General features: G+C 36.0%; 1 protein-coding gene and 1 non-coding gene across 4 annotated transcripts in view; one reads left to right on the top strand and one right to left on the bottom strand.

Annotated features, from left to right (window-relative positions):
* Positions 1–19826, bottom strand: part of CLASP2 (cytoplasmic linker associated protein 2) — a 183254-nt gene that overhangs the window by 116410 nt on the left and 47018 nt on the right. For all 3 annotated transcript variants that reach the window (XM_052637064.1, XM_052637074.1, XM_052637082.1), the window contains one exon: positions 12925–13071. In XM_052637064.1, coding sequence (XP_052493024.1) covers positions 12925–13071 — 147 coding nt within the window. The remainder of the gene's footprint in view (positions 1–12924; positions 13072–19826) is intronic.
* On the top strand, positions 2998–3070 carry TRNAG-CCC (transfer RNA glycine (anticodon CCC)). Its single transcript has one exon. It is a non-coding gene; the product is annotated as a tRNA-Gly (tRNA).

Here is a 19826-nt window from a genome sequence, read left to right as displayed (position 1 = left end):
TGATAAAATTCATAAAACATCCATAATTTTTCAAGAGAAAATTACACTAATGAAACAACCAATGATGCTTTTGAAGAGTGCTATGAAAAGACAGAAGAGCTTTCTGGATCCTCAACTTTCTAAGGGAAGTAGGCTGAAAAAGATACTCAGCTGAAAACACAAGACACTTCTAGGCAAAAGAAGAAAAGACTTTGGGGGGCAGAGCCGAGGGTCCAGGGCGCAACCAACAACAGAGGAAAACAATGGTTTAGAGAAGCATACCCAAAGAGAGAATGAAACCTTGATGGAACATTCATGACGCCTGAAGTAAGGGAAACTGACAGCAGACTCCTGTAGGATTTCAAAATGCCACAAATCAGTGACTATTAGGACGTTCCTGTTCCTCCCCTTTTTAAAGTAAGAGTGTCCATTATGGTTTTTCCATGCTGGTACCACCATTATATGTTGACTGTGTGAGGTGTAAGTAGATGTCTTTTTAGCTCAGAGGCCCTAGGATGGAGAGGAGCCACCCAGAGGCTCACACGCATCTGGACCTGGTACAGATCACAAGATGATGGACTGTAAACCTGATGGTATAATTAGGATGAGACTTTTGGGAAATGTCCACGAGTACCATCTTGTACGTGGGAGACATGTGAATTACTGTGGTCAGAGGGCAAGCTGCAGCAGACTGCACAGAGAGCTATAAAAGCTGCTTTCACTGCTGACAACTTCTCATTTTATAATACGATTTTGTAGCTTTCCCTATTGAAAAGTGAACTTCCCAGGAAAAGAGGTGGAGAGGAGTAACTGAGAATCCTAGTTGAGACAAGACCTAGGACAGGCTGAAGGGGCCCCTATCTGGTGATTCTCTAGTGTGTAGCATAAATAAACTTCCTCTGAGGAAAGCTTCTGGAACCTCCAATTTGGACCTGAAGGACCAATTCAATTGAAGGACCAAGTTCAAGCAATGAACTGACAATCAAAGTTCAAATATGTTGAATCCTTGAACAAAACAGAATTAAACTGCACGGGTCCACTTACATATAGTTTTTTAGAATTTATTTAGTTTTTTAAAAATACCGAGGTCTACACTTTGTTTTATTTACTTATTTTTTTGGCTGCACAGCATGCAGGATCTTAGTTTCCCAACCAGGGACTGAACTCGGACCCCTGGCAGTGAAAGCATAAAGTCCTAACCACTGAACCAGAAAGGAATTACCCTAGGATTTTTAAGATAAATAACGCAGTACTACATGATGTATGGTTTGCTGAATCCATGGGTGTAGAATTGCAAACAGGGAGGACTGACTAGGGGACCTGAGTATCCGATGACTTGGGTATTCGTGGTGGGTCCTGGAACCGATGCTCACAGGTACTGGGGGATGACTGTACACAAGAGGGCAAACCATTATGAATTAAGTCACAGGGAACAAAGAACAGAATTTTAGAAGTGTAGATACGAGAACTGTCTAGGTACAGACTACAGAATATTAATAGATGAGGGTATAATGCTTAAAGAAATAATACAGATAGAATCACAAAGATGTCAATCAATAAAAGATAGCAGGAATAAACAGATAATTTGGGGGGGAGGAAAATGCAGTAGTACAACTATTTAACAAAACAAACCAACTTTGACTGAAAGATTAAACAAAAGAAATATTCTGAGAACTAGAAGATACACCTGAATAAACTACTCAGAATGTGGCAGAGAGAAACAGGGAAACGGAAGTACATGAAAAGACATGGAGGTCAGCATGAGAAGTTCTAATCTCTACCTAATCGGAGTGCCTCAGAGAGAGAGAGAATGGAAATGTTCACAAAAAGATGATGGCTATGAACTTTCAAGATTCATGGAAACCAGGAATCTATAGAGTCAGGATGCACAACATAACCCAAGCAAGATAATTAAAAAGAAACCCACACCTAGAACTCGGTGGTGTAACTGCATAACACCAAAGAGTCAGTCACCAAAGAAAGAAGAGATCACCTAGAACGGAACAACAGACTTCTCCAAAGCAACAGTGGGAGCCAGAGAATATATTAATATCCTCAGAGTTTTAAAAGAAAGAACTGTAAATCTAACTGTGTACTTAGGAAAATTAATCTTTAAATAAGAACACAAGTGGAAAAAGTCAATGCACTTAAAATGAAGAAAACTTGAGCCCACCTCATGCAATGAGTTGACTCATTGGAAAAGACTTTGATGCTGGGAGGGATTGAGGGCAGGAGGAGAAGGGGACAACAGAGGATGAGATGGCTGGATGGCATCACAGACTCGATGGACATGAGTCTGAGTGAACTCCGGGAGCTGGTGATGGACAGGGAGGCCTGGCGTGCTGCGATTCATGGGGTCACAAAGAGTCGGACACGACTGAGTGACTGAAATGAACTGAACTGAACTGAAGGATGGTCTGATTAGAGGTTGGCAGAGGTTGGCAAACATTTTCTGAAAAGGGCCAGATAAAAAATATTTTAGGCCTCACGGTGTGTGGTGCAATTACTCAACTCTTCACAAATGAATGAGTGTGGCTACATTTTAATAAACCTTGATTTCTTAAATCAGATAGCAAGGACGTATTTGGCTGTTGGCTATAATTTGCCGAACTCTGGGGTAGATAAAAAGCTCAAAACAATATATAGTAAAATCATTTTAAAATTAAACTGTATCTAGGTGATTAGTTGTAAAATCAAAATATAATTAATTTAATTTCCATGCTTCAAGCAAAAAAATTAGAAATTTTAAATTAAAAAATACTATGCTGAGGAACCTTGAGAGCAATTACACTGAGTGACAAATACAGTATGATCTCGCTACTTGTGAATTAAAAAAAAAAAAAGGCATAGGTACAGAGACCAGATTGGTGGTTGCTAGAGGGAAGGGGTAGATGAAATAGGCGAAGAGAATAAAAAGATACAAACTTCCAATTATAAAATAAATTAAGTCATGGTATGTAAAGTACAGTATGCTGACTACAGTTAATATTATACTGCATATTTGAAAGTTGTGGGACTTCCCTGGTAGTCTAGTGGCTAAGACTCTGAGCTCCCAATGCAGGGGGCCCAGGTTCGATCCCTGGTCAGGGAATTAGACCCCACATGCTGCAAGTAAGTGCAGCAAAATAAATAAATAAAACTAAGTTAAAAAAAAAAGTTGCTGAGAGAGTAAATATTAAAAGTTCTTATCACAAGAAAAAAACGTTCTGCAATTATGTATGGTAAAGGATGTTAACTCGACTTACTATGGTGATCATTTTGCAATATATACAAATTATGAATCATTATGTGGTACAACTAAAACTAATCTTATATGTCAATTACACCTCTATTTAAAAAAAAAGAAAATGCACTGACTCTGTAGATGAATCTGGGGAGAACTTAACATCTTTATAACACTGTTTTCCTATCCAGGAATGTAGCATGTCCATTTATTCATACCTTTTAAAATTTCTTTCAATAAAGTTTTATAATTTAACAAAATACTATGCTTTTACCATAAAAGAAAAACATTTTCAGGTATCTAGAAATAAACCAAACCAAACAAACAAAAAATAGAAAAACTTTGAGGGGAAGAAAGATTAAATTTTAATGAGACATTAAAGAACACCAAAATTCGTGGATAGATACCCTGTGTTCATGGACAGAAAATCTCAGTATCATAACGATGTCCAGTACTCCCAAACCACTGCCATAATCAAGCCTCAAACAGGATTTTTTGTGGAAATTGTCAAGCTGATTCTAAAATCTATTTGGAAGACCAACGGGCCAAGAACTGTTGCAATAACCCTTGTATAAGTACAAGGTAGAAGTACTTGCCCACCCAGAAATCAAGACTTACAAAACTAAGATGAAGATGACAATTAGGTTTTACTGCAGGGATAGACCAACTTATCAGACGAACAAAATACAAACCTCAAAAATAGATCCACAAATGTATAAAAAAAATTGAAAAATGACAAAGAAATGATTAACAGGGAAAGTAATTCAATAATAATGCCCTAAAATTCAACAAAAGACTGAAATAACGGACTATCTATTTTAAAAAAGTTATTTCCTTTTGAAGAGAAATTTTAAAACTTTTAAAAAGCAAATTAAAACTTAACAGTAGACATTCTGATTCACAAGGTAAAATGGTAGTCATCCAATTTCAAATCAAATGTTCTATGAAATACTCCAAAACGCAGAGACCAAAAAGGAAAACAAATAAAACTGCCCAGAGCACATAACTTGTTATACATGTTCTCACTTCAAACTTCAACTGTCCCATTATAGATAAATGGGGAATACAGACATCCTAAAACCAGCAATGTCAACTACAGAGCCCTTGCTGGAGAGAAAATTCTGAGGAATTTGTATGGAAGAGGAGGATCCTGGCAGGGGAGCATGCAGGTATCAAGTATGGTTCCTTGTAGAACCAGCGATAAGCAGCACCTAGATGAGGGAGGTATCCCTTCAAAGCCTGGTGAATAAAGGAAGAGAAGATAAGGGTTCTCCTGAAACAAGATGGTATCATAGTGTCATAGAATCACAAGTACAATAGAAAACCCCCTTGTATTAATTAGAAAAGAAGTTGCATTTCACTATACCAACAGAAGAGGGCATTCCTGAACTAAGAAACAGTCTATTTTTCTTTCAGGCCCCAGAGAATCACTTGTTATTTGAAAATATTCTTAGGATATTTGAGGAAATTTGAGTATAGAATGGAAGTGCTTAAAAGGAGGTGTATAATTTAAAAGAATAAATTTACAGAAAATAAAAGGGCTTAAAGGAACAAGTTAAATGTCACCACAAAGAAATCAGACAAATCCACAATATGGGAAAATCTTAAAAGACAACCAGCTTAGACTCTTTTTTAAAAAAGTCAATGTTGTGGTATAAAAATTGGTAAAGGAATTGTTTTATACATAATACTCTGAAATATTTTGGCATATGATAATAGTATTATGGTTATAATGAAGACATTTTTAACAATTAGAAGTTTCATATTAAAATACTTATGGCTGTAATATTGTGATGTCGACAATTTACTTTCCAACTGTCAAGTTTTGAAAAAAGTATGCATGAGAATATATCTATATGGAGATGATTAAAACAAATATGGCGAAATGCTAGTTGTTAGATCTGGGTGATGATTATTTGCTGTATGCCAAATGATGCTTTTGAACTGTGGTGTTGGAGAAGACTCTCGAGAGTCCCTTGGACTGCAAGGAGATCCAACCAGTCCATTCTGAAGGAGATCAGGCGTGGGATTTCTTTGGAAGGAATGATGCTAAAGCTGAAACTCCAGTACTTTGGCCACCTCATGCAAAGAGTTGACTCATTGGAAAAGACTTTGATGCTGGGAGGGATTGGGGGCAGGAAGAGAAGGGGACGACAGAGGATGAGATGGCTAGATGGCTTCACTGACTCGATGGATGTAAATCTGAGTGAACTCCGGGAGTTGATGATGGACAGGGAGGCCTGCCGTGCTGCGATTCATGGGGTCGCAAAGAGTCAGACACGACTGAGCGACTGAACTAACTGAACTGAACTTTGCTATATGCTAAAAATTTTTCATAATAAAAACTACATAAATTCTAGCTCACTAAAAAGCTACAGTAAGTACGGATTAACATCAGGGAAAAAGGAAAGAAACTACAGGAATCAAAATCCACACAGTTAGTAGTTATTTCAAGTCAATGGAGTAAAGAACGTTTCGTCTAATTGCAAAGACAATAACTTGTCCATACTTGAGGAAAACATTTAAATGAATATACTGTCACCTTATACATAAGAATTTCAGATATATGGGACAAACTAAATGTAAAATAATTTTATGTTTTAGAATAAATTAGACTATTTGTATAAACTTTTGGGTCAGAATAGTCCTTATACAAGAGAGGAAATTTGGAAGTAAAAAAAAGGACAGATATTTTACCTAACAAAACAAAATTTTTAAATTTCGATATAAAAGTGCCACAGATAAAAGAGAGACTGAGGAAACACGTGTGACTTATAATAAGAGCATAAAAGGCCTAATATTTTAAAAATTGTAACAAATTGTTGAGAAGATAAAACAGTCCAATTTTTAAAAATGAGAAAATAATAAATTATAACTTACATAACAGAATATGCTAATTTCCATTAATAAATTCAAATATTCCAAATTTAACTGGAATATAAACTCTAGGAGGACAGGTCTTGGTTCCATTCCCTGATATTTCCTAGAGATTAAAAAAGTAGCAGCACATTGAAAAAGCTTTCAGTAAACTCATTGCTCATTGCTGCCTGGCTGGGCAGGTGGATGCACATTAAAAGAAAGCGGTACCAAGTGACATTCACCAAATGTCATTCACCAAAATGACAATTAATGAAGCTGTTCTATTCAATGCTGAAGAAGGTAAAATAATGTCTTTATTAAAATGAAAAACAAGCAACCTCATTTAAAGGCGTCTATTCTACAGATTTCCTTCTAGAGAAGGAAATGATAACCTAGAGTATTCTCTTCAGAAGAGACTGGCAGGCTACAGTCCATGGGGTCGCAAAAGGGTTGGACATGACTTAGCCACTAAACAACAACAAATAGAACAATTCTACAGATTAGAAGCACCAGAAGGTCCAAATATATAAGTACACGGAGACCTGCATTCTTAGTAATCACATTAAGTTGTGAACAACCTGAATGACACTGACACTGGAATGGTTTATTAAATCATGGTCCATCAATAATGTGGGATACTCTACATTATTAAAAAAATGTGACAGCTCTCATTCTCGATGTTACAAAAACAAAAATATGTTTTGTGGGGGGCGGGGAAGCAAGCTGCAAAGTGTTTACCAGCACGTTTAATGTGAGCAAAAATAAAATCTAATCTGAATACCTACACAAATAAACATGGAATAAGATATGGAAGGAATATCATAGATAATACTGGCTACTTAGGGCAAAGAGATTAGAGAGACCAGATATTAAGAACTTTTTTTTCTAAACATTTCTCTAATGTTAGACTTGTTAACAGTCAGTATATCTTTCCTGGGCATCCCAGGTGGCTCAGCAATAAAGAATCTGCCTTTAATGCACGAGATGCAGGTTCAATCCCTGGGTTGGGAAGATCCCCTAGAGAAGGAAATGCAACCCACTCCAGTACTCTTGCCTGGGAAACTCCATGGACAGAGGAGCCATGGGGTGGCAAAGAGTCGGCCATGACTTGGCAACCAAGCAGTAACAACATGCCTTTTACATTAAAAAAAAAAAAATCAAACTATGCATTGCATTACTAAGAAACACAAAAACTGATTCTAAAAAGGAAAAATGTCTGTGTACAAAATAGATAACTACTAAGAACCTACTGTAGAGCACAGGGAAATTTACTCAATATTCTGTGGTGACCTAAAGGGGAAGAAAACCCAAAAAAGAGGAGATACACATATCCATATGGCTGCGTCACTGTGCTGTGAGTAGAAATCAATACACCATTGAGAAGCAACCATACTCCAATAAAAATTAATTCTAAAAAAAGAAATTTAAAATTTTAATTAAAAAATTAAATGTACAACATGGTCATCATAGAAATAATGTTTATCAATTCAATAATATAATGTGATAAATATAAGCTTGGAATTATAAGCTATCAATATTAAAAACTTCTACTTTATATGGACCAAGTATAACAAGTCTAACTAATGGAAAAAGTCCCTCCCATGTGTGACCTATGTTAATGATATTTCACTCTTTTCTGAGACAAACTTTGAAGTCAATTTGCCTGCCTAAATGACTCTCTAGTTTTCTAACACTTAAATCTCAAGTCAAAAAGTACCGGCAAATGAAGCATGGAAAGGCCAGAACACTAACAAGCACTAACACTAGTTGGTGGGATGATGAGCATGGACAGACACAGTCATTTGTTTTCCACTTTTTTTTCCTTGAGCTCTCTGATGGTCTGCTCAGTGGCTAATGTGAAGCCCTACACATAGCAGGCTCTATACAAAGACGGAGACAAGAACAATAACTTATCTGTGAAGAGAGTGGGTTTTCAATATGCCTACTAATTTCAATCAAAATAGTCTGGTTGTTTATACTACTTCCTCCCTTCTCTTAAACATTCTGAATGCTTCATAAAATAAACTTTGTACAATGAAAATTTTTTCAACTTTTGCACAATAGGTAAAACAAAACTGAGGCAAAAGAAAATAACTGTAGCAAAACACATATATTTTTAGACATACCAGACAATTAGGCAGCTTATTGATTTATATTTAACTACTTATCAGTTAATTATTCAAATCATATTTATCTTAAAACCAAAGTTAAGAGAGATAGCACCAGGGCTTCTTATGAATAAATGAGAGGGGATTCACAGTAATTTAAGACAGAACCAATCCCTAAATTCCAAATTTAACAGTGTTTTGCTCCATAGGATAAAAATAAGAAATATGTATCTCATGTATTATGAGGGAGGAGATGACCCAGAGATGATTCCAAAAAGCCCTTGACAGTGGGCCAAACACTGGGCTCTTGTCTCGTCTCTGCTAATAACTAACTGGTCTTGGATGTATCATTTACTTTCTGAGTCTGTTCATCTGAACTGGGGTTGTATCATTTTTTGAGATAACTTCAGGGCTAAAATCTTCTGGGTAGTACCATTCCCAGTCATTAGGGGGATTAAAAGAGGAATAAAGCAACAAAACAAAATACACAAACAGAAAAGTTACTTGGTTTTATATAATTTCAAAGACAAGAAACTAAGGTTTACAAATTAAAAATTCAGACTTCAAGATTAAACAAATTCTATGAGATTTGTTTTATTAATTATATATCATTTTCATAACCTTGATTTTGTTAAAAGGGAAAACAACTTTGCTGTCTGCATGACAGGAATAAATGGGAGTGATTAGCATAATCTGCAGAAAATAGATATTTGGACATAAATAATAAAACAGGTAAGACAAGTAAGACAGGTGACAAATCACTAACCTCAAAATCTGGTAAGAATTATAAGTAAGAGCAATTATATCATCATCTAACTCAATTTTTATTTTTAAAAAAGAGTAGCAGCCAAAATAATTGGTACAGGAATAGGGACATTATAACTCAGAAGATAAGCTTTAAAAAGGCAATTGTAAAGAGGAAAACACTAAAAAAAGCATTTCCATTTATAATAAAAAATTACTAGTTGGCTTATTTCCAAATATTCTACTTTGTTGGGAATCACACTAGTTGAGGCTTAAAATGACTGATTTGTGGATGTTGAAAATAGTGATGCTTCCTACAGATTTTAACCTCAGAACTTTAGGATCTAAAGTTTATCGAGTTTAGTACTGGTGGCAATATAATAAAATGCTTTTTGTGCTTCACCCACTTATTAAAAGCATGACCAGTTCAAGTTGCTTAAATTCTCCAAACTATAGTTTGCTTATCAGTAAAAGTGAGTTAATAAAGTACCTAAATTAGTTTTAATAAAACTTGAGTTTTATTAAATTCAAGGTTTAAATGAAAACATACATAAAAACAGACCCTAGTATTTTTGGAAAAAGAAAGTTATTGACTAAAATACTATAGAAATGTAAACATCTGGAATAATCAAGTATCTTCACCAATTGTATTGAAGCCATTAAGCCAAAAGAAGGGAAAATGTGTTTATCTAAATTCCTACTATGAAATCACAAATGTTATTCAGAAAATGGACTATTTAAGGGAATTCAATTTATCTTTATTCTAATTTGGAAAGCATAAAGACACTTTTGACAGCCACATAATATGGATTTTCATAGCAATGGTATATCGACATGGAACAACCCATAATCTTTTAAAAAAAATTCTCCTTGGTTTAGAAGCCACCCAGTATGAGAACAGGTTGGCACGTTGAGCCAAAGAACAAAACAAAACTAACACTGAAGAGTAAACACAGGTCTTACTGACTTTAATTAACTGGATAGGATATTTTGCTAAAAATAGCATACACCTCTTTAATCTCGACTTATATCTCTGGGAGAAGTAAATTAAACTCCAAAACTTCAAAGTAGATTCAATTAGGGTTCTAAAAGATGCTCACTTTATTTTTATTTTGGAAATCTTACCTGAAAAGAAATCTGTTAAACACAGTGAACTGTGATTGGCTTTTACCACTATTACATACTTCTACCTACTGTACCCTTTCAATCAGGAACTAATCATGCCTATTTATTACATACCACGGAGTAGCAAACAAAACGCTTGGACTGACCCACCATTATTCCATATAAAGTTAGGAGAAATAAAACGTACAGTCTAGAAAACGCAATAGTTATAATAGAGGCAGGACAACCCTCAAGTATTTGAAAGTATGTTAACAAATAATCCACCTTCTCTGCCTAAGTTACAAGGAGCAGATTTTTAAGCAATATAAGAATTAAATTACCCAGATTTGAAATGGCTTATAACTTTTGTGAAGGATACTATGCCAAACTGAAAGAGCACAAGCAATCAATGTACCTTTTGATTCAGTAGTTTAAAAATTCATTCCAAGAAATGGCAGGAGGTGTGCTGGAATATATGCACGAGAGACTGATGGCATAGGACAGCAGAAAACACGAAAGCAAGCCTAGGTATTATTTAGCCATGAGTAGGTTTAAATTAGTAATTTAAGACAATGAGAAAATGGTCAGGGTTAAGTATTAATATAAAGAAAAAACATATACAAAACTATATAATGAAGGATGCCAATCCTGCCCTCCTAAGAAAATATCTGTATGTGTAAAAATAATTGGAAAAGTAACTATAAAAATAACTGGGACAAAATACAGTTGATTATGTCTTGTGTAGTGGTACTACAGATGGTTTTTGTTCCAAATTTAATCCATGAATATATACTTAATTAGATGCTGAATAATCAACCAAGTATCAGGAATACTCTGAAAGGGACTGCTATACCTAAATAGTAAATTTAAGTATATGACTCCCAATGCCCCTTCTAACTCAAAGATTCTACAACTCTAAGAAAACTATCTGTGACTGATTTAAAAATCAGTAAGCCTCAGCCAAGAACAAAAAAGTTGAAAGCTGTATTTTTAAAGGACTGACAGCCAAGAATAGCATTAATTTCTGAAGCAATATCAGTATCTTCTGGCTAAGAGTTTTTTTCTTAGACAGAAAAATGGGCAGTGAACCTAAATGAGCTACGGCAAACAAAAGAAACAAACAAACAAAAAACTGCAGAATGAATATGCTATTGCCAAAACAATGAGGAGGAGGAGAGGAATGAAGAAAAAACGAAGGTGTATCCCTTGTTTTTATCAAAAGGGCTGCCACCAAAATAGACAGCATCCTCTGTATGAGTGATTAATGATGACAATGCTGAAAGCTACCTACACTCTTCTATCTGGTAGGATTACAAATCAGAGAAGGGAATATGGTATTAAGAAAGTCTCTGCTTCTTTAAAAAATCTGATTTTATCAAGTTGATTAACATCAGAATTAAGTGACTTTTAGTAAGTAAACTACAATCTCAACTTTCATCAAAGAAAAGAAAACATGAAAATCACAGCTAATTATAAACCATTGGCTCAGAGTCACAAAAATGTTAAATATTTTCACAAAGCATTTTAAGTCAAGGCAATTTCATAAAATAATTATCATAATATCACAGATTAGAAACTTATAAGTCAAAATAAAGAAGACATATTCCTCTTGTAATTAGCAAAGGTAGCCATTTGTTACAAAAGTAAGCCACCACAGAATGTCATTAACTTTATAACAGAGATAAGAATCCATACTAGACATCATGTGATAGGCTATAATGACTACAGAATGAGAATATACTCTTAAAATTGCAAAACAAAAAGAAAATGATTAAAATACTAAAGTATAAATTACTCAAAATATCGAGAAATTATTTATATGCATGCAAATATACATGTATATACCATACCATACCATCTTTCTTGCTAGTACTGAAGATATTTAAAAGATGAAATATTTATAATAGTTTTACTATGTTCAGAATATCCTATGATGTAAAAAATAACATTTGGTTGTATAGAAAGATCAAGAAAACACAACTTATAGAACCTGGTCAAAATACAGTTTATTTTTCTTTCCTTTTTATTTTTAATAAAAGGACTGTAGACAAAAAAAAAAAAAATTCCCGAAGGCTATGACTTTCCCACTAGCTATCATAAACAAGTAAAAATCTATTTTCCCAAATTATAACACATAAATTTATTAATAAAAAAGAGAAAGAAACTACTGTCTTTTTAGCATTAAATATTTATCTTTTTTCTTATAGAATTCATTTTACTGTAAAAACTTGGCAAAACTAGCACCTTAAAAATACAGCTTTCTAATTAGTGGATGAAAATAATACTCATAAAAATTCAAAGATAAACAAAATGCTAAAAAGTTTAATATGATCAAAGAATATACTATGTGTTATATAATTGCCATAAAACCTGGTTTTTCCTATTTATTATTAATCCAGAATACATTTTTGAGGTAATTTTACTTGACCACCACCCATTTCCTATTGTGACAAATTATTCAATACCCAGTATCTTTAACCATTTCTCCAATGTTAGAGTATTTAAGACTTCTGCCCTAGATGAATGTATATGAACATTATATGAATCAGTACTTCCTTAACAACTAAAGCACCTGAAAATAGCCAAATTCTGAAAAACCTACTTTCTCCTTGAAAACAGAAAGACCCAAACCCCTAACACGCCCTTAAATATCTTTTTACGGCATCTGAAAAACAAATAATCTCAAGAAAACACAAATTCACTTATGTTCTGAGAGGAAATATCAATATACGAAATTTTAAATGTTTTCAGAAAGGCAGCACATTCTTCTGAGTGCTGCAACAGATTCTCTAGCTCTGCAATCCTGCTGCAGTCATGAATAAACATATTCCTCTGAAGTTCTAAGTATGTGTGGCCATATCAAGGGCATGAGGCATGCACATCAGATTTGAAATGGATTTACATTACCTCCAACCTTAGGGCCACCTGCTGAACCAGGCTTCCTTGCACTGTTGACAGGATTTCCGGATGTTTTAGGTGCAGGAACCTTGAAGGCCGAAGCAGCTGATGATGGCCTATTTCCATCCACTGATTCTTCATCATCAAAGCTCTTATCTGCACGAAGTGTTAGAAAAATGTATTTTAAGAGAACCAAGCTTTGCTCAATTTTCCATAAAACTCAAAAATCAAAAAAGGTATGTATAAAGTCATTACTTTCTAAGATAGATAATACAAAATAAAGCTCCTTTGAATAAGCATTTATATACTAACACTATATAAAATAACCCAGTGTAATTTAAAATCAGTTTACAATATTATCTTAGTTCTCACCTAGATATATTAAGTCAAAACATAAAACCAAACACATAAACACTGAGTAGTAAGAAGCATTTTTCATTTCTCTGCTACTCATACAAGCATTTTCTGCCAGCTCCTCCCATAGTGCATCTTCCAGCACACCCTGCCTTATTTCTTATACCCAGATTCTGCAACTTACAATCACAGATCCGTTTGCAAATCAGTCGCCTCATTCCTCTGAAAGCTCTTAATTTCCCTCACCCTAGGATGCTCTGGATAGTTCACATGGCCAAATACAATAGATTTGATACTAATCAAAGACTCTATCAAAAATAGACAGCAACAACCACAGAACCACCACTGAGGTTTGTGCCGGCATTTTTCTTTCTCTTCCCTGCCCTAGGTGCTGTAACAGCCAATCAGCTACAAGGTGACATCATCTTATGGCAGCTACTGCCAGATGAAAGGTAAAAATTCTCCATGTATTTAAAAAAATTCTCCATGGAGCTGCAATCCTTAAGTCTATAACAAAAATTTCAAGGGTGTTCAATACTAAAGGTTTATAAACCTAAATATGTTTCCTTCTCTTTAAGCCACATGAAAATTTATACAAAGAAAAAATAACCTTTTCTGCAATGTTTGTTCTGCTGGAGTGCTTCTTATTGCATCAGTAAAGCACGGAGTATCACAGTGCTCGTTACTGTGCATAATTAACTCTGTAATCTTACAATCTGCTGTTTCTTTAGGCCACAGAAGCCAAACTGAACAATTTGTTCTCATCAACGATTCAAAAATATTCTACAAAGCTCCTTTTGGACTATTTATGAATAACTACACTAGTATAACCTCCTCATACAAAATGAACCCTCCCATCCCCAATCCACCCTCCAAATCACAAGACGCGTGCCTTTTACTCGTCTGAGAAGATGGTTTTCTCTAGGACCCTGCACAAGCCAACCACGACAAACAAGATGGGCGAGGCAGAGAAGCAGCTTTACCACAGGCTTCAGATCAATATGCCAGAATCTCCTCCTTTCAGTCTGCATCCCTTACCTGCGCAAACACCCAAATCAGGTAAAACAGACTCATCCCTACAAACCACTGCAAGTCCAACTACTCAGTGTATTTAAAAAAATACCAGGCAAGTGTTAAGACTGTTTTATTTACTGGAAAAAAAAGAATCAAATAGATACCCTAATACAAACCACATTACGTTTTAAGTGTTTTTCTTAAACAGTACAACTTGTAGGAAAAACGTATCTTTTAGTTAAAAAATATATACATATTTTAGCAATGTGCTACTGGCAGTCAGTTTGGATCCATTAAATCTCTGGAGACTGCTCTGTTAAAAAACATTAATATAATCTCAAATAAACCTTCTTTTTTTTTTTTGGGCCACCACCCTATTTTGAAAAAATGCAGCTAAGAAAGACAGAGTATATACACAAATCTACAGAGCGAGAGGCACTAAAACACCGAGCAGCCAGAAGTTCCCATGGAAACAGTGCTCTCTCTGTTCCTACACACACACAGAATTGAAATGAGTAAATACTTCTACCACTTAAAAATAATTAACTCTTAACATTCTAAAACTACTAGGAAATTAATTTTTCCCTTTTTATCAAAACAAGGCAGAGAACAGTATATAAATTAAAGCCTGCAGCTCAATTAATTTTCATAAAATGAATATGCTAGTGTAACCAGTCTCCAGACTAGTAGATCATTATCAACATTCTCTAAGCTCCCTCACTGAATTGCCCTAAAGTCGTTATTTTCTACCAGAGCTAACTAGTCTAGTCAGTTTTGCCCATTTTTGAACTTTTATACAAAAGGAATCAAATAATAGGTACTCTAGTACGTAGTTCTTTTCACTCAATAAAATGTTTGGAAGACAAATTTTCTCATTGCTTCAAGTTTTTTAGTGCATGAAATGTGCCACGAGTTATTAATATCCATTCTACTGTTGATAGACATTTGAGTTGTTGCCTAAGATTGGTATAAAATAGTGCTAAGAGGTAAGCAAAGTTAAAGGGTTCTAAAGCTTTCAGTATTAACATGGAAGTAGTAAACACAGTGATTTATTTTAGGTTGCAGTAAGCCAAAGATTGGAGAAGGTGATGGCACCCCACTCCAGTACTCTTGTCTGGAAAATCCCATGGACGGAGGAGCCTGGTAGGCTGCAGTCCATGGGGTCGCAAAGAGTCAGACACAACTGAGCGACTTCCCTTTCACTTTTCACTTTCATGCATTGGAGACGGAAATGGCAACCCACTCCAGTGTTCTCGCCTGGAGAATCCCAGGGACGGGGCAGCCTGTTGGGCTGCCGACTATGGGGTCACACAGAGTCGGACACGACTGAAGTGACTTAGCAGCAGCAGCAGCAAGCCAAAGATGCAACTTTGCAAGAGGTTACAAAGATTGTAACCTCTAAGGCAGTGGTACTCAAAATGCTGTCCCAGGCGAGCAGCTGACCATCATTTGGCAATTTGTTAGAAATGCAAATTATGAGGCCCCAACTCAAATTTAATGAATCAGTAACTCTGGATTAACAAACTCTCCTGGTGATTCTGATAAAAGATCAAGTTTAAGAACCACAGCACTATGGTAGAAACAGGCAAACGTTTTCTAAACGGCAATATAGGAAATATTATAAGCTTTGCAAACCTTACATATATGTAGTCTCTCTGTGCAACTATTCAACTATGCCACTGTAGTGTTAAAGCAATGATAACAATCTGTAAGCAAATGAGTGTGGCTGTGTTTCAATAAAATTTTATGTATAAAAAATGGAGGATGACTGGATTTAGCCTGCAAGCAACAGTTTCCCAACCCCTGCTTGAGGGTAACCACTGAAATAAGAGTAAACACATACATAAAAAAAGAAATCGAAGAAAAAATAAAATAACAAGAAAATAACTGATTAACTGAAAAAAATAGAAATAAAAGAAAAAGTGGGAAAAATAAAATCAAATATATCAGTAACTACTTTAAAAGTAAATCAACTAAATAGTCCAAGTAAAAAAACAGACTGAACTTGTTTCTAAAAACAGGTTGCTTAAATGAGAGATGTATTTTACATATAAGGGTCACAAAAAAGTTAAAAGTAAAATGAAGAAACAGACCATGATAAACATTAACCAGAAGGTTCATGTAGCTATACTAATTTCAAACAAAGCAATTGGAACAAGCATTACTAGAGACTTTTTAATAATGATGAAGGAACCCAACCCAATAGGGGTAAAATATCAGAACCCTACATTTTTATGCACTCATATACATTTCTCTTCAAGAAAATCAGAGATAACAAGGGAACATTTCATGCAAAGATGGGCTCAATAAAGTAAGAAACGGTATGGATCTGACAGATGCAAAAGATATTAAGAAGAGGTGGCAAGAATACACAGAAGAACTGTACAAAAAAGACCCAAGCTCATGTCCATTGACTCAGTGATGCCATCCAACCATCTCCTCCTCTGTCGTCTCCTTCTACCTCCGCCAATCTTTCCCAGCATCAGGGTCTTTTCAAATGAGTCAGCTCTTCACATCAAGTGGCCAAAGTATTGGAGTTTCAGCTTCAACATCAGTCCTTCCAATGAATATTCAGGACTGATTTTCTTTAGGATGGAATGGTTGGATCTCCTTGCAGTTCAAGGGACTCTCAAGAGTCTTCTCTTAGACCACAGTTCAAAAGCATCAATTCTTCGGCACTCAGCTTTCTTTATAGTCCAACTCTCACATCCACATATGATTACTGGAAAAACCATAGCCTTGACTAGACGTACTTTTGTAGGCAAAGTAATATCTCTGCTTTCTCACATGCTGTCTAGGTTGGTCATAACTTTCCTTCCAAGGAGTAAGTGTCTTTTAATTTCATGGCTGCAGCTGCCATCTGCAGTGATTTTGGAGCCCAAAAGAACAAGTCTCTCACTGTTTCCACTGTTTCCCCATCTATTTGCCATGAAGTGATAGGATCAGATGCCATGATCTTAGTTTTCTGAATGTTGAGCTTTAAGCCAACTTTTTCACTCTCTTTTTTCACTTTCATCAAGAGGCTCTTTAGTTATTCTTTGTTTTCTGCCATAAGGATGGTGTCATCTGAGGTTGTTGATATTTCTCCCGGTAATCTTGATTTCAGCTTGGGCTTCCTCCAGCCCAGCGTTTCTCATGATGTACTCTGAATATAAGTTAAATAAGCAGGGTGACAATATACAGCCTTGACATACTCCTTTCCCAATTTGGAACCAATCTGTTGTTCCATGTCCAGTTCTAACTGCTGCATCCTGACCTGCATACAGATTTCTCAGGAGGCAGGTAACGTTGTCTGGTAATCCCATCTCTTGAAGAATTTTCCACAGCTTGTTGTGATCCACACAGTCAAAGGCTTTGGCATAGTCAATAAAGCAGATGTTTTTCTGGAACTCTTGCTTTTTCGATGATCCAACAGATGTTGGCAATTTGATCTCTGGTTCCTCTGCCTTTTCTAAATCCAGCTTGAACATCTGGAAGTTCACGGTTCACACACTGTTGAAGCCTGGCTTGGCGGATTTGGAGCATTATTTTACTAGTGTGTGAGATGAGTGCAATTGTGCGGTAGTTTGAACATTCTTTGGCATTGCGTTTCTTTGGGACTGGAATGAAAACTGAACTTTCCCAGTCCTGTGGCTACTGCTGAGTTTTCCACATTTGCTGGCATACTGAGTGCAGCACTTTAACAACATCATCTTTTAGGATTCTAAATAGCTCAACTGGAATTACATCACTTGCACTAGCTTTGTTCGTAGTGATGCTTCCTAAGGCCCACTTGACTTCGCATTCCAGGATGTCTGGCTCTAGGTGAGTGATCACACCATTGTGATTATCTGGGTCATGAAGATCTTTTTTGTACAGTTCTTCTGTGTATTCTTGCCACCTCATCTTAACATCTTCTGCTTCTGTTAGGTACATACTATTTCTATCCGTTCAACTTCAGCTTCTTCAGCATTACTGGTTGGGGCCTAGATTTAGATTATTGTGCCCATCTTCGCATGAAATGTTCTCTTGGTATCTCTAATTATCTTGAAGAGATCTCTAGTCTTTCCCATTCTATTGTTTTCCTCTATATCTTTGCACTGATCGCTGACGAAGACTTTCTTATCTCTCCTTGCTATTCTCTGGAACTCTGCATTCAAATGGGTATATCTTTTCTTTTCTCCTTTGCCTTTCACTTCTCTTCTTTTCACAGTTATTTTTAAGGCTTCCTCAGAAAACCCTTTTGCCTTTTTGTACTCCTTCTTCTTGGGGATGGTATAGATCACTGCTTCCTGTAGGATGTCAGGAACCTCTGCCCATAGTTTTTCAGGCACTCTATCAGATCTAATCCCTTGAATCTATTTCTCACTTCCACTGTATAATCATAAGGGATTTGATTTAGGTCATACCTGAATGGTCTAGTGGTTCTCCCTACTTTCTTCAATTTAAGTCTGAATTTGGCAATAAGGAGTTCATGATCTGAGCCACAGTTAGCTTCAGGTCTTGTTTTTGCTGACAGTATAGAGCTTCTCCATCTTCAGCAGCAAAGAATATAATCAAACTGATTTCAGTATTGACCATTTGATGATGTTCATGTATAGAGTTGTCTCTTGTGTCAACAAACATCCGTCTAGTCAAGGCTATGGTTTTTCCAGTAGTCATGTATGGATGTGAGAGTTGGACTATAAGGAAAGCTGAGTGCCAAAGAATTGTGGTGTTGGAGAAGACTCTTGAGAGTCCCTTGGACTGCAAGGAGATCCTACCAGTCGATCCTAAAGGAGATTGGTCCTGGGTGTTCATTGGAAGGACTGATGTTGAAGCTGAAACTCCAATACTTTGGCCAGTTGATGTGAAGAGCTGACTCATTGGAAAAGACCCTGATGCTGGGAAAGATAGAGGGCAGGAGGAGAAGGGGACGACAGAGGATGAGATGGTTGGGTGGCATCACTGACTCAATGGACATGGGTTCGGTGGGACTCCAGGAGTTGGTGATGGATAGGGAGGCCTGGTATGCTGAGGTTCATGGGGTCACAAAGAGTCAGACACAACTGAGCGACTGAACTGAACTGAACTTGTGTTGTTGGAAGAGGGTGTTTGCCATGACCAGTGCGTTCTCTTGACAAAACTCGTTAGCCTTTGCCCTGCTTCATTTTGCACTCCAAGGGCAAATTTGCCTGTTACTCTATGTATCTCTTAACTTCTTACTTCTGCATTCCAGTCCCCTATAATGAAAAGGACATCTTTTTTGGGCGTTAGTTCTAGAAGGTCTTGTAGGTCTTCGTAGAACCATTCAACTTAAGCTTCTTCAGCATTACTGGTTTGGGCATAGACTTGGATTACTGTGATATTGAATGGTTTGCCTTGGAAATTAATAGAGATCATTCTGTCGTTTTTGAGATTGCACCCAAGTACTTCATTTCAGACTCTCTTGTTGACTATGAGGGCTACTCCATTTCTTCTAAGGGATTCTTGGCCATAGTAGTAGATATAATGGTCATCTGAGTGTTACCAGGTTATCTAAAATGAAACACTAAAGGCAAACAATATAAAAACTGGATAAAATG

The sequence above is a fragment of the Budorcas taxicolor genome, chromosome 1, assembly GCF_023091745.1.
Source record: "Budorcas taxicolor isolate Tak-1 chromosome 1, Takin1.1, whole genome shotgun sequence".
In the NCBI taxonomy this organism is placed as follows: Eukaryota; Metazoa; Chordata; class Mammalia; order Artiodactyla; family Bovidae; genus Budorcas; species Budorcas taxicolor.
Note: the sequence above shows the minus strand (reverse complement) of the source record. Positions and strands in the feature narration are given on the sequence as shown.